Source organism: Chrysoperla carnea, chromosome X, assembly GCF_905475395.1.
Source record: "Chrysoperla carnea chromosome X, inChrCarn1.1, whole genome shotgun sequence".
NCBI classification, from domain to species: domain Eukaryota; kingdom Metazoa; phylum Arthropoda; class Insecta; order Neuroptera; family Chrysopidae; genus Chrysoperla; species Chrysoperla carnea.
Window position 1 is genome coordinate 25,249,461 of NC_058342.1, and position 14,655 is coordinate 25,264,115.

The following is a 14,655-nucleotide window of genomic DNA, read 5'->3' on the forward strand; positions in this document are numbered from 1 at the left end:
CAAAATCTCTTTAAAAAATCTCTTGAAAGCAAACAATTGACTCAGTTAATTGTTGAAATACCCTGTATACAAAGAGTTGAATATCAGTGCAACCAAACACAATTATGATTGCCTTTATTTGGTTTTCGAAAATTTTCTTAAATATTTTGTCGAATTTTTTTTCGTTTTTCAAGAATGTTTCACAAGACCACAGTTGAAGCTACCTGCAAATTTTCAACTACATATCTTTTATAGTTTTAGAGAAAATAGGCACCAACGTTTTGTTCTAATAAACGCCCTCGCGGGTAATCAGTGACGAAAAAATGTTTCAAACAAAAGCTGTTTTTTTTTAAAGTACACGGTTTTTTACAACTTTTATTCTTTCTCTAAATATTGACCTGTGTTGGTCATTTACGAACTCAGCCGCACTTTTTATGCCCTGAGCACGCTATAAAAATTTCAGCGGGATATCTCTTTTCGTTTTTAAGTTATCGTGATGACAGACAGACAGACGGGCAACTGGAAATGAATTAATTAAGTGATTGAATAAACACCCATATCAAAATTTTGTTTGTAGTATCAATATTTTTGAGCGTTACTACTTGGGACTAAACTTTATATACCTTAATATATTTTCTATATACATGGTAAAAAAATTAGGTGAATCGAAGGTACAAAAAAAATCAAGTCTTTTACTGAAAATTGCTACCCCACGTATTGCCTTAATACCATAGAAGTAATAACATTAACCATAAAATGTTATTTCAAACGGTTGATCGTTATAGAGAGAGACCTCAAAAAGTACGCGTATAGCTGTCTTCGTCTCTAGACCAGCATATACAAGGTGCTCTGTTATTGACTGCAGATCGTTGGCCTACAGAATAAGCTCATAAAGACGAAGGAAAAAGTTATTTACCAATTTTGGATCTGAGCCCTAATTTGGGCGCTACAGGTATGACAAAAATTGATAAATTGGTAAATTCACTGACTATCATTCGATAACCAAGAGCCAATGATAATCAGTAGATATTAGTATCTAAACCAATTTATCAATTTTTGTCATACCTGTAGCGCCCAAATTAGGGCTCAGATCCAAAATTGATAAATAACTTTTTCCTTCGTCTTTATGAGCTTATTCTGTAGGCCAACGATATGCAGTTAATAAGAGAACGCCCTGTACATACATGTGTTGTCAATGATATGTCAATTTATTTTGGCTTAGTGATATTTTAGGTTAGGTATATTAATATTTTGAAAATTTTCTTTTTTGGAAGAACAAGAACATTCAAAAATCCAGGGTCAAATAGAGAAGAAAGTCCCTTTTTCGGTCTCTTTTTTAGCAGTCAATAATTTATTTATTGCGTTTAGTATGCTTTTACGCCTCTATGTTATATTACCTCTATGATTAATACATATTTATTTCAAGTTGATAATAAATGTTGATACTTTAAGTTCAACACTTAAACACTTCAAGACATCGTAAGGGTTAAATTAAAGAAATCTGTGCATGCCTAACAAATATTTTATTCAATTTTTAAAAAGTATCACTCTTATTGAAAAACCCTTTACTAGGCTTTTCTTCCTGATTTGACATTCTCTTTAATCCAAAATTAAAAAAAGGTATATACTTTTTTTGCTATTAATTAAATATAAAATAGAAAATGTCATTTATTTATTATAAACAATTAATAATGGTATTTTACGAGCTAAAATTAGGATTATAGGTATTAAATATAAATATAACTATATTATAGTACAATTTATATAGGATTAAATAGTAGAGATACCGAATCACGATATTAAAAAGTTAATTAATACAAAATTGTCTGATTAATCGTTTCAAAATTTAACCAGTATAAGCTGTATATATAATATCTGTTGAGAATTATTTTTATCTATTAAATCATTTTCACCAATACATCATAAATTTTAAAAAAGATTTTTGTGAGCAACAATAGGGTATACCACTATTTTTGAAAAAGTACTTCAAAATGTTGATTTTGCTAATAAAAAGCCACAAAAGATTTATTTCGGAAAAATACACACGCTTTCCTGCCAAGAAACTTAAATTAAGTTTTAAACCTTTTTTAAACTGTCAAACGTGACGTGATATCGGTATCATTATACGAAATAACACAGATAAGTTTGACAGATAAATTCATAGACATTATAATATAAATATATATTATCTATGGATATATTATACCCAGCTGGCTACACTGAACTAATTGATGGTCTATGGTTCATACCGATATGACATCACAGCAGGGCTTGCTCGCGTTTTAGGTCACGTGATATACAGTTTAAAAATTACGATTTTTAATTTTAATATTTTAAAAGAAAAATGTGCTTTTATGACTCGAAATCAGAATATTTTAAGTATATTTTTACTTAACTTTTCCAATTTCATAATTTATTTTTCACTACCGAAAGTACCCTATTATAGCTGATGTTTTATTCTGATGTATGAGCTATATTATAGTTAAGTTTCATTCAAAACCATTTATTAGTTTTTGGGTGAAAGCGTAACAAACAAACATCCTTACTTTCACATTTATAATATATAAGGATAGGTATAAATAATTTTTGCGTGTGGAACTAAAGAGCCGCAGATCTATCGCCGACCACTGAACTAGACTATCAGAAAATCATATGAAATTTCATTTAATTTGATGAGAGTGTTAAAATTGGAATGGACCTCGCACAAATTAGATGTAATCTGCATTTCGGGCAAACTTCTTCAAATTTTGTTAAATGATAGTTTAAGTCATCCTAAAGAAAAGTTTCCATGGTCACAAGTCATCAAAATGACAGGATTTCATGTTATAGCTAAATTAAAGTTGGAAAATGTATACTTATTTGTATAATATATGCCTATATGTGTATAGGCAAATACATATACAGATGCATAAGTGTGTTTTTTAATGTAAGAGTGTTGTTTTTTAATTCTTGTTATACCATGCATATATGTAATATGCAAGGTATACTAAGTTTAGTCCCAAGTTTGTAACGCTTACAAATATTGATGCTACCAACAAAATTTTAGTACAGGTGTTCATAAAATCACCTAATTTGTCCATTTCCGGTTGTCCGTCCGTCTGTGGGCACGATAACTCAAAAACGAAAAAAGATATCAAGCTGAAATTTTTACAGCGTGCTCAGGACGTAAAAAGTGAGGTTGAGTTCGTAAATGAGCAACATAGGTCAATTGGGTCTTGGGTCCGTAGGACCCATCTTGCAAAACGTTAGATATAGAACAAAAGTTTAAATGTAAAAAATGTTCCTTAACAAAAAATAATCAACTTTTGTTTGAAACATTTTTTCGTAAACATCACTGTTTACCCGTGAGGGCGCAAATTAGGCATAAATTATATAGTATGTATTATATAAATTGTATATGTATGTGCAATGTTATATAGTAATCAACACTTTTTATGCATGGTATTTCAACAATTAACTCAGTCAATTGTTTGTTTTCACTTGTTTTTATGAAGAATATGTTACATAATTCAAAGATGAAGCAGTGTTAATTGTTCAGTGGATCAATAATATGAATTGTTAAGATCAATATTTTCAGCTACAAATTTACGTACATGATTTTTGACAATTAAATTACAATAATTTTGTTTATATAAATGAGTACATTTTCCAACTTTAACTTAGCGATAACTTGAAATTCTGTCATTTTCATGACTTCTGTCCATGGGAACTTTTATTCAGAATAACCAAACTATCATTCTCAAAATTTGAAAAAGTTTGACCGAAATGCAAATTACATATAATTTGTGCGAGGTCCTTTGGTAATCGAATACTCTGAACAAATAAAACAAAAAACGTAATGTTCCTTTTTTTTTTTAGTAAATCATAGTTTGGTATGAAACAAACGATAGCATAGAAGAGTAGAATGAAGTGAAGTGAAGTGCTATGGAAGTGGTACCGTGGTGGTCTAGGTTCTAGGTAGTGTAGTCACTAGTGTAGTATATTGGTATGATGACTCACACTCGCACAACGAACCAATCAGGTCTGTATTATGCCTTGACTCAAATAATAATTCAAGTGTATATACGTAGAGAATGCCCTTATGTACCCTCTCGGTTCGTTTTAAATATTTATATATTCAAATAAATTTTTAGTATACCCTTAAAAATCTGTGTACAAAGTACTCAACTTCACCTCCATATATAGACTTTTATTTAAGGTAGAAATTAGGATTGCGACCTGCTCGGGCCTGGCACGGCAGTGATGGGCTTAGAAGGTTTTACCAGGCGGTCGAGTTTTTGAAAATTATGCTGAGCTAGCACCTGGTCAGAATCGAAAAAGCAAAAATTAGCATTATGATTGCTGAATCGCCACCACGATGGATTTGACCTCAGCAACTAGAGTAGTGAGAATTGATTTTGTTCATGATTTTAGTGTTTAAAGGACTTTTCAGCTTATTTTGTTGGTAGCACGACAAAAACCAATTTGGATAAAAAATACTTTCTAGAGTAATTCTGATCCAAAAATTACAAAAATCGGGTCTATTTGACCATTGGACTAGTAATTTCCGAGATATCGACTGAAAACGTATGCAAGGGGTGGTATTGCTATTATAACTCAAAAAATATTCACCTAATCGATAAATGAACCCGATTTTTGAATTTTCTGGGTTAAACTTATTCTTATGTACCAAGTTTCACCAAATTCCGAAACAAAAAAATTTTTGGAATCTTCTCGATTTTTTCCAAGGAGTACGTACCTCTTAGAAAAATTGCAAAAATTCCGAAAAATTTTGACCCAAAAATTACTTTTTTGACATTGGACTAGTAATTTCCGAGATATCGACTAAAAACGTGTGCAAAGGGGTGATATTGCGGAACAATTGCTTAAGTCGATACCTCGAACATTTCGTTTTATCTCTAAATCAACCAGATTTCCATGCTTATGGATTATTTAGAGTACTAAGGACCCAAAAAAACATTTAAATTAGCTCATTTGACGATAAAATGAGTTCTTTTCGAAATATTTCCAACATTGCTTCGATATAAAAGCTTTACATACAGTATTTTAAGCGACATCTCCAAAACTTTTCAACCTTATTGATCATTAAGTGAACCTAATTTTTATATACTCTAAAAACAAAACTACATCAAAATCCGAAACAAAACAATTTTTACGATCTTGGAAAAATATTTATGATTTCGATTTGGATAAAAATTATTTTCTCAAATAATTTTGACACATAAAACTCTACAAAAATCGATTCCCTTGGATCAGATTTTCCGAAATTGAACACAAAACCTCTAAACTACGTTATGAGATGTATACGGATGTGATAAAATATTCCATAGTTTAAATATTCTTCGAGTAATTGACATCTGCACGTCAAAATTTATAACATTGAAACGTTTTTAAAAACAAAAAAAATAGCAACGATTTTTATTTCGCCCGGGGTTTGAAATTTAAAGCAGTTAATAAAAAAAAATTTTTTTTAGATGTTTAAAAAATTTTTCTTTTGATTATTATTAGATTACCTATTTAGTTTTTCCACGTTCATTTAAAAGATGCTTTATACTAAAATCAAAAAATTTTCTCTAATTCATGCAAAAACTATTTAAGGTTGTACGGCCATTATAGGTATAAATTTTAATTCGTTTTATTTAAGGATGTATGAGCATGACAACAATGTTTGATTTAAAGGTTCAAAATTTGTTTGTAGGTAGTCTTTTACTCAAAGAATATGTGGTTAAAATTTCAGCTTAGGTATCCGTGCAAATTTTTAAGAAAAAAGTCATTAAAAATCGATATAAAATACATTGGCTCTTATGGAGGAATCTCAAAAAACGACATATTTTGGAAGTTTTTGATAATTTTCATTTGGAATGAATGAAAACAAATTAAAAAAAAACTTTTTAATAGAAAGTAAACATATTAGCAATGAATTAAAAAGAAAAAAGAAAAAAAAAAGAAAAGTGTCACCGTCCATATAAGGAATGTAAGAGCAGGGTAGATTAAGGGTTGAAATTATTTTTATCTTATTTTCAACTTTGATGATGAATTTTGTTATAACTTCATGAATGTAGACGAAAAATAAGAATAAAATTTTTCGATATGTGTCTTGGTTTTCGAAATATCGAAAGCTAAATAGTTAAACAAAATTTTCAATTTTCGATATTTTGAAAATTAAGCCAGATATCGAAAAATTTTATTCTTACTTTTCGTCTTATATCGTCAAGTAATAATATAAATTTATCATCAAAATTGAAAATATCTATTTTTAAATTTGTGCCCCCACTACCATGCTCATACATCCTTAAGATTATAAAGTGATAAAAAACATTTCTTACGGCACATGATAATACAATCCTTTTTTTTATCCTTTCCGATCGTTTCTGTAGGTCATCCCAATCCCGGGCAATGTCCGATTTAATTTCTAATAAATTTTCTTTTTTTTTTTTCAAAAATGCTTGTTTTGTACTCGACCGAGGTAACATTTTGTGTTAATTAATAATAATAATAAAAGTTAAACCGTTCACGACGATTCTCGATGAAATTTCGGAATTTTCTCGGGAAATAACAAGACGAAATCGTATTCAGGTTATGTCAATCAAAAAAGTTTTCATCATTAAGAAAATTTATCACAGATTCTGTTTATGCAAAAAAAACAATAACTTCCGGCACTTTGGTTTTTGACGTTTAAAAGTCAAAAGCTAGTCAAATTGGCGTATTTTACCTTTTACGATATTTTTAAAGAATTAAAAAACATTTACGTGATACAAATATTATTTTTATTCATAACTTAAATTTAAATTCAATGGATATGAGTTAGTTGCTTACTTGACTAGTCATATGACAGCCCAACTTAAAAGTTTTTTGAAAATTTCTGAAACTTTTTATTTCTAGAATTAAAAACCTGTTAAAAACACAACCTCTCTAATGCTCTCAGTTATATATCTCCATATATAGATTCTATACTTAATAAGTCGAATTTTCTGACACTATGCCCATGGCAAAACATCTTAAACAATAATGGAATCTATTTCGAATTTAGTTATAATTTCATGAAAGGTTGTATCAGGAATATTTTGTTTATTTTACGGAGCAGCACTTAAGAAGGTTAATTAATTTTTGGCAGGTATAATTTTCTATTTTATATATACAAAATTAATAATTATTAAGTATATTAAGGTATTGATACAGTCTAGTTCATAAAAAAGCGTACACAAATTTTATCTTATCCCTAAATATTATAAATGTGAAAGTATGGATGTTTGTTTGTGTGTTACGCTTTCACGCAAAAATTAGCGAATGGATTCTAATGAAATTGTACATCAATTTAGCTCATATATCACCAAAACACATGGGCTATAATTTATAAAGAATTTAATTTAAAAAAAAAAAAATTTAATTTAATCTGACATTTTGCTCCTCCATTTATGATCATCATTTTGAACCATAAATTAAAAATTTCTGTAAATATTTAAAATAGTAAATGTAAAACAATTCATGGCCATCTTTTCTGATATACTCAATCAATGACTATTTTACTTTCTTTTTTTTTTTTAATTGAAAACTTTCCATATATTTTAGCTGTGTAGAACAATCCCTTCGAGTGTTATGTTCGCTCGTAATATAACACTTCATAGTAAATTCTGTGATCGGTGGCGTGCCCAAAATATTGTGTCGCGTGCCATTGGTTGCCATTTCTACTCTAGAAGATCTTTTTAAGTAAATTCGAAGATTTTCCAAAATGACCAGAATATCTCAACTCTCTATCAAGCAGATAAGTATGACCCTTAAAACATCAAAAAAATGCTGTTTTTTCCCTGAGAATCCATCCAAATTGAACAGATTTTTTTTGAAATCGGTTTATCTGTTTACGAGCTATGATGCCACAGACAGACTAAATTTTTAGCACCCCTCTTTTTACGTTCGGGGTAAAAAAGAAGGCTCCAGCTGCTAGACTATTTTTTTATAGAAGGTATTCGGTGTAATGGGAATTGTAAAAGTTTTTCTATGAATTGCATGTATATTTTCTGATTTGATCTGTTTCATCGACATGTACCTACATAGATAACATCCCTCCCCCCATAATTATTATTTTCATCGAACATAATAATAATTAGAAAAGTTTTCAGAAAAGTTGTGTGTTGGAAAAACCGAAGTTTTCTTAAACTATTTATCGATGATGTAAGAAAATAGTTTTTGAAATTTAATAATGCGTTGTCATGTTATATATTTTCCGTGAGTTTATAATCTCTATTCGAAGTGAATTTACTATCCACAAGAAAATAGGTTTTTCTTTTAAAAAAGGCTACAATATTTTTTCTATAATCTACAATTAAGGAAATATGACCACGAACTTTAAATGAATTTTGAAAATTTGAGAGATTTAACATTCAACCGAGGAATAAGTTTGTCTAAGTGTACTCAACAAAGTCATAATCATGCGAAAATGTGTTTTTTTCAATTGACGCCAACAAATTGGGACAGAAGTACCCTACTTCCTGACACCTCAATCTTTTATTTAACATTTAACAAAAAAAAAAAAACTATTGGATTTTATATTTTGGACGATTCTAAGCATTTTTTTACTTTGGGAAATTTTCACCAACTTTCACCGCTAACGATATATAGGCGTTTAAAAAATTTTTTCAAAAGTAAGGCAAAAAGCATTATAACTATTAGAAAACCTAAAATATAAACATTTTTTAATTTATATATCAAAATTCATAATTAATGCCAAAAAATAAGTTTAAAAATTTGTTTTGGTTGAAATAGAGTCTAAAAAACGTTTTATTTTTTAAACGCTCATATATTTATCAAAAACGGTAAAGTAAAAAATATCAATAGTCAAAAAGCGTTTAAAATGGCCTATAATATAAGATCATGCGGTTTTCAAATCAAATTTTTTTTCCCTTGATCAAATGCCTTATTTCCTCGACTAATTGGTCAAAGCGGCTTGCCTATAGACGCAATATTTCGATTTATAAATTTTCCTAATTCTTTATTTTATTAATAATTCCGATTCAAATTTCCAATTCATTCCGATTGAATCCAATAGAAACCAATATAAAATTTCCAATTCGATCTCATTCATGAATTTCAACCAATTGAAAATTTCCGATTCGTTCTTTTGGATTGAATCGGATTCAATGGTTTGGAAATTTTTCTCCAATTAAACCCGATTCAGTTCAATTAAATTTCAATTCAAAATTTTAATTGATTTCAATTGGAATGAATGAAAACTTTTTTTATAATTGAATACTACTCATTCCGATTAGTTGAATTGGAAATTTCCGATTCGTCAATTTTTGATTATTATTCCATGCATATATAAAATAAATGTAACGGTATTATAAGTTTAATCTAAAATTAACGATTAGATATATTTAGACATAAAATTCAAAAAATCATTTTTTGGTCAGCAAAATCGGTCAATTGTTTCATCAATCCAAGAATTTCACAAAACAAAAATTTCACCGGCATAATCAAATAACAGAGGTTTATTTTTGAAATTATATGTAAATCAATCAGCCATCGATATCTTCTCAGTATATACATAGTATTTAAAAAAGCAACTGTGTAAGTTCTTATATTTTTTAATTAGTTGAATATTTGACTTAAAATTCAAAATTAAGCGAAATGATTCAATCTAAAACTAAGTTAGACGCTTAGAAAAAATGTTAATAGAGAAAAATTTAATATAAATATATTCTTTTCAACGGTTTATTTGAAAAATTTCATTTAATCTTTTAAAAATTTTCTATACTAAGATACTTTTTTTATTTGAAACAAAATTTGATGAAATAACGAAAAATACCAAGATTTTTTTAGGGAAAAATTGAAGATTACAATTGATTTTTACAAATATTAAGCTACAACCAAAAAAAATTATTCAAAAATCACAAATTTATTAATTGAATTTATATTAGGTTTTTGGTAGTACATACTATATTATAATAAATAATTAAAATAATAAAAAATAATTTTCTAGTGTATGCCAACGTTTTTTATTTGATCTCAAAAATTTTCGAACTTGCGTTCTCTACAAATTTATATTTATTTAAAGAAAAATTACTTTCGATTCGAAAAATTAAACGAAAATTAAAAAAAAAATCCAAATTTGAATTGGACACTTTTTAATTTAAATTTTTTATAAAATTGAGAAAATACAAAAATTGAAAATATTATAACCAGAATGGTCCTAAAAATTACCGATTTTTAAACAAAAATATTTTCTAGAAATAAAATTTATTCTGTTTTCTTACTTGCATCAAAATTTAGACACTGAAAAGTTTAAGTAAACATTCAATAATCAAACAACTTTTACTTGAAACAAGGAAAAAACTTTTATTGATATTATTAATAATTTTGCAAATTTTGGAAAATTCTTTATAAAACATGGGATTTTCCGGTACTTATAATACCGGCCCTAACGGGATATCATAATTGAACAAATCGAAAATAAAACAGTTTAAGAATCACTGTTACACACATATGAACCACAGATCGTTCTGATTTTTTTTTTTAAAACCCAGATCTTTTTTTTTGGGGTTTAAATACGAATACCACCTGTTGTTTAAAGAACAAAAGAGGCCATATCCGCATAATTTTTTAAAAAGATCTTTCTCGTAAATGCAAACACAAAAAATCTTGCAGGTGTCCTCGTGATAAAATATTTTTTTAAAAATCTATGCATTCAGATAGACCAAAAAAAAATTGCCTTAATTTTTGGTTTGAAGTTTTGCTGTAAATGCAAATTTTTTGTGCCAATGATTTTCAAATACAAAAAATTTGAAGTTCTTGAATTGAATAACCCGAAGTTGGAAAAATATAAACAAATACAATTGTTTTTTAATTCTAAATGAAAAATAAAAAGGTAAATAATTTACCTGCAAGGGAATTACCATCTGAATCATAATTATTTAAATCTGTATCACAAAACACGTAATTAACAGCGCAAAACACTATACACAATTTTAATAACATGTTTTTGTTTTTTATTTTTTTTTTTTTTTTGTTCAAAAATTAAAATTAATTTTTGTTCAAAATTATTCTTTAGAACACCATATACAATTTACAAAACAAAAAACACACTTTTGTTTCCCGTTTCAATTGTTTGAATATTGCATTTTTGTAGCACGGTTGTATGTCTCTTCTATTGTAATAATCTTCTCACAATCATGAAAACAAAATGGCTTCTAAATAGTACTCTGATGGTGTGCTCGTGTATGTGATGTATGTGTGAACATGTATGTATGTATGTATGTATCGTTCAGTACATAGTACCATGTACCAAGCAGAGCAAGAATTTGTGGATTGATTTTCATACAAGCCTTTCGCCGTTCAATGTTCGGTTGGTATAAATATCAACTTCGTCGACTGATTCAACTGTCTTCGGTATGTTCAACACTTTACACTAGTATGTAGTATATACGGTATAGTATTATTATTTGAAATGGTGAAATTCATATCATGCTGTGTAACATAAGTACTATACGTTCAGTTCAGTTTAGCTGTTTAGCTGTTTAGCTCCGTATACCGTATGTGTGTGCATGTATGCTACCCATTTACACATATTCTTTTTTGTACGGGGCTACCATGTGTGATTCATATCTGGTAGCATTGAAATCTTTACCCCAGTTATATTTTAGTATAGTAAACGAACCTTTTTGCTTCGAAAAAATTGTTTGCTGGTATTGACTGTGTATTGACTTCCGAAAATTATCATAAAACAAGTGAAAACAAACAATTGCCTGAGTTAATTGTTGAAATACCATGTATAGATTGTATTGATAACACTGTCATATTACAAATTCATACATGTCACACATATGTAACTAATATTTCTATATAAAACATACTATATAATTTGCGTCTAATTTACACTCTCGCGGGTAAAGAGTGATGTTTACGAAAAAATGTTTCAAACAAAAGTTGTTTATTTTTTTATAAGAAACATTTTTTACATTTAAACTTTTGTTCTATCTCTTACGGTTTACAAGATCCAATTGAGCTATGTTAGCGATTTTCGAACTCGACCTCACTTTTTATGCCCTGAGCACACTGTAAAAATTTCAGCTATATATCATTTTTCGTTTTTGAGTTATCGTGTTGACAGATAGACAGACAGAGGAACGGACAGACGGGCAGACAACCGAAAATGGACTAATAAGGTGATTTTATAAACACCTATACCAAAATTTTGTTCGTACCAGCAATATTTTTAAGCGTTACAAACTTGGGACTAAACTTAGTATATCTTGTTTATTACAAGTATACATGGTATAAAAAGTCTGTATGCTTTATAGCGGAACTTTTTAGTTTTAACCCTCGCGCCATTAGGGTGAAGGTGCCCTATAATTGTGCTCTGTTGAAACTCACTAGAACACAATTGAGAAGAGAAAGATGGAACACTATCGATTGAACGATTACCTTCATAGCTTGGATATCTCCGATTATCCTATTTGTAGGGGCTGCATGAAGGACATCAAAACCTCCATACACGTTATTTGCACCTGCAGGGTGTCAGGTATAAAATCTTTGGATTCGAAATCATGGATCCATAAATCCTAGAAGCAATCCCGACAGAGAATTTTTTTGTATGTGTTATCTGCTTACATAGCAGATAACACATACAAAAACAACCTGTCATCCCTCTTGGGATGAAAGGTTGTTTTTAAGAAGGGCACAGTGGAACCCTTTAGAAAAAATCGAATCCATCTATACAAAAGTCGATTTTGGATTGTGTGTGTAAGGATTTTAATTTAGTTAATTAATTTTAGTTTAGTTTTTTTTGAATTGAAAACAATTCCATTAGTACATTTATTTATTAATTTTAACTGCCGTTATTCAATTGTTTCATCAAAAACTTCATAACTGTTCTTAAACAGCTGGTTAATGGAGTAATGCTTAAACATGGTTCATGGAGTAATGTACAGGACAGAAACTCTAACCTAACCTAAGCTAACATAGTTCGACGACTTTCCTTTTCAGTCTATGCTTGTGTGGCGCTGTATAGCCTAAAGGCTTGCGTCGATTTTGTTGATTCTTACGTTATTCTTTTTGTCTATTTAATACCTATTCAACGATACCCTACTTAACATAAATCGTCGATTTTCATTTTTTTTCTTTTTCACAATTCGACATCTGGTTGTCGCCATATCGAAGTTTGATTACTGATATGTTTTTAGTGACACCTGCAGGATTAAATTAGTTCGGGTGGTTGAGCAAATTCCCTTGATCACAATAAACACAGTTTTGGGGCAGCTTGTGGGAGCAAAATTGTGAGTTATTTCATTTTAAAATTGTGATTTTTAACACAGTACCTTACGGAAGAACTCACAATAATGTTAATTGTACAAAAATTAATCGATTGAGCTTCAAAAAAGTTTTCATCATAAAGAAAATTTATCACAGATTCCGTTTATGCAAAAAACATTACCTTACGGCGCTTTCCAAAAAGAAAACATAAAAAAAATTTGGTATTTGACGTTTAAACGTTAAAACTAGTCAAATTGACGTATAAATTTCATCTTTTAAGATATATTTAAAGCAGTAAAAAACATTTACGTGATACAAATATTATTTTTATTCGATTAACTTCGATTTTAATTCAATGAATATAAACTACTTTAAGGTAGTACTATCGCTAATAGACTTTGCATTCAGAATTTAATGAAACTTGGCCTAGTTGTCCATTATTATACCATAATTAACCAGTTAAATTTTTAGGGGCCTTCAGAAAACTGAAAATCTGAACGTCCAATTTTGTGAAATAAAATAAAATCTGTGATTTCCCGTAAGGATCAATGTTAAAGTATCTTTAAAATATCTTTTTTTCAGTTGTCTGCCCCCTAAAAATTTAACTGGTTAATTATAATATAATAATGGACAACTATGCCAAGTTTCATTAGGTTCCGAATGCAAAGTCTATTACCGATAGTACTACCTTAAAGACAGATAAAAATACATAACTTTACAAGTGAATCATGAATCAAATATCGAACAAATATGCCCATCACACTATATTGTATATTACACATTTGTAATAGAAATGTATATAAAAACCGAACTGCGCCGATGCGTTTTGAATATTTTCATTTTACTCTTGTATTTGTAAACGAAGTAATTTTAAAATTAATCATATTATTATACATTTTTTTTACTCAAATTTATCAACAAAAAATATTCTTGTGTTTTTAGTCAAAACACAAGAGATTTTCGTTCCTTTGTAATATGATCGTTTTTTTCTTTTACAATGATTTCATCTTAAATCTTAAGTATGATCTTATTTAAATTTTTTTTTTTTGTAATGGTACTTGACTTTTTTTTCCCATTCTACGAAAGGAGTATATTTATTATCATCAAATATTACGTAAATCTTTCTTTTTAATGTTTATTTTGTGTTAAAGTAAACTAAACAAAACAAAAAAATGTTTTTTCTGAAATTGTATCACACGTTTAAACCTATGTGCATTATATACACCCATTATTTGAAATTTTGATTTATTTAAAAATTGGCGGGCTATTTAAATACGATTATAAAATGTAACTGAAAATTTTGAAATACTATAACAATAATTTCGCAAAATATTTCTTTTTCATTAATATTTTTGGAGGTTTATAACTAATTACATTTTGAACCAAGAAGTTTATTGATGCTTAAAGGCAAAATCAAAATCAATTAATTGT

The 14,655-nt window shown here is 28.6% G+C and overlaps 1 protein-coding gene across 4 annotated transcripts in view; it reads right to left on the minus strand.

Annotated features, from left to right (window-relative positions):
• Positions 1–11,429, minus strand: part of LOC123302477 (calsyntenin-1) — a 116,427-nt gene extending 104,998 nt beyond the window's left edge. For 2 of the 4 annotated variants that reach the window (XM_044885405.1, XM_044885407.1), the window contains exon 1: positions 10,854–11,425. In XM_044885405.1, coding sequence (XP_044741340.1) covers positions 10,854–10,950 — 97 coding nt within the window. In that variant the 5' untranslated portion in view covers positions 10,951–11,425. Of the gene's footprint in view, positions 1–10,853 lie in introns of all 4 variants that reach the window. The other 2 variants (XM_044885408.1, XM_044885406.1) reach the window with 2 other exon arrangements.
• Positions 11,430–14,655: the final 3,226 nt, after the last annotated feature.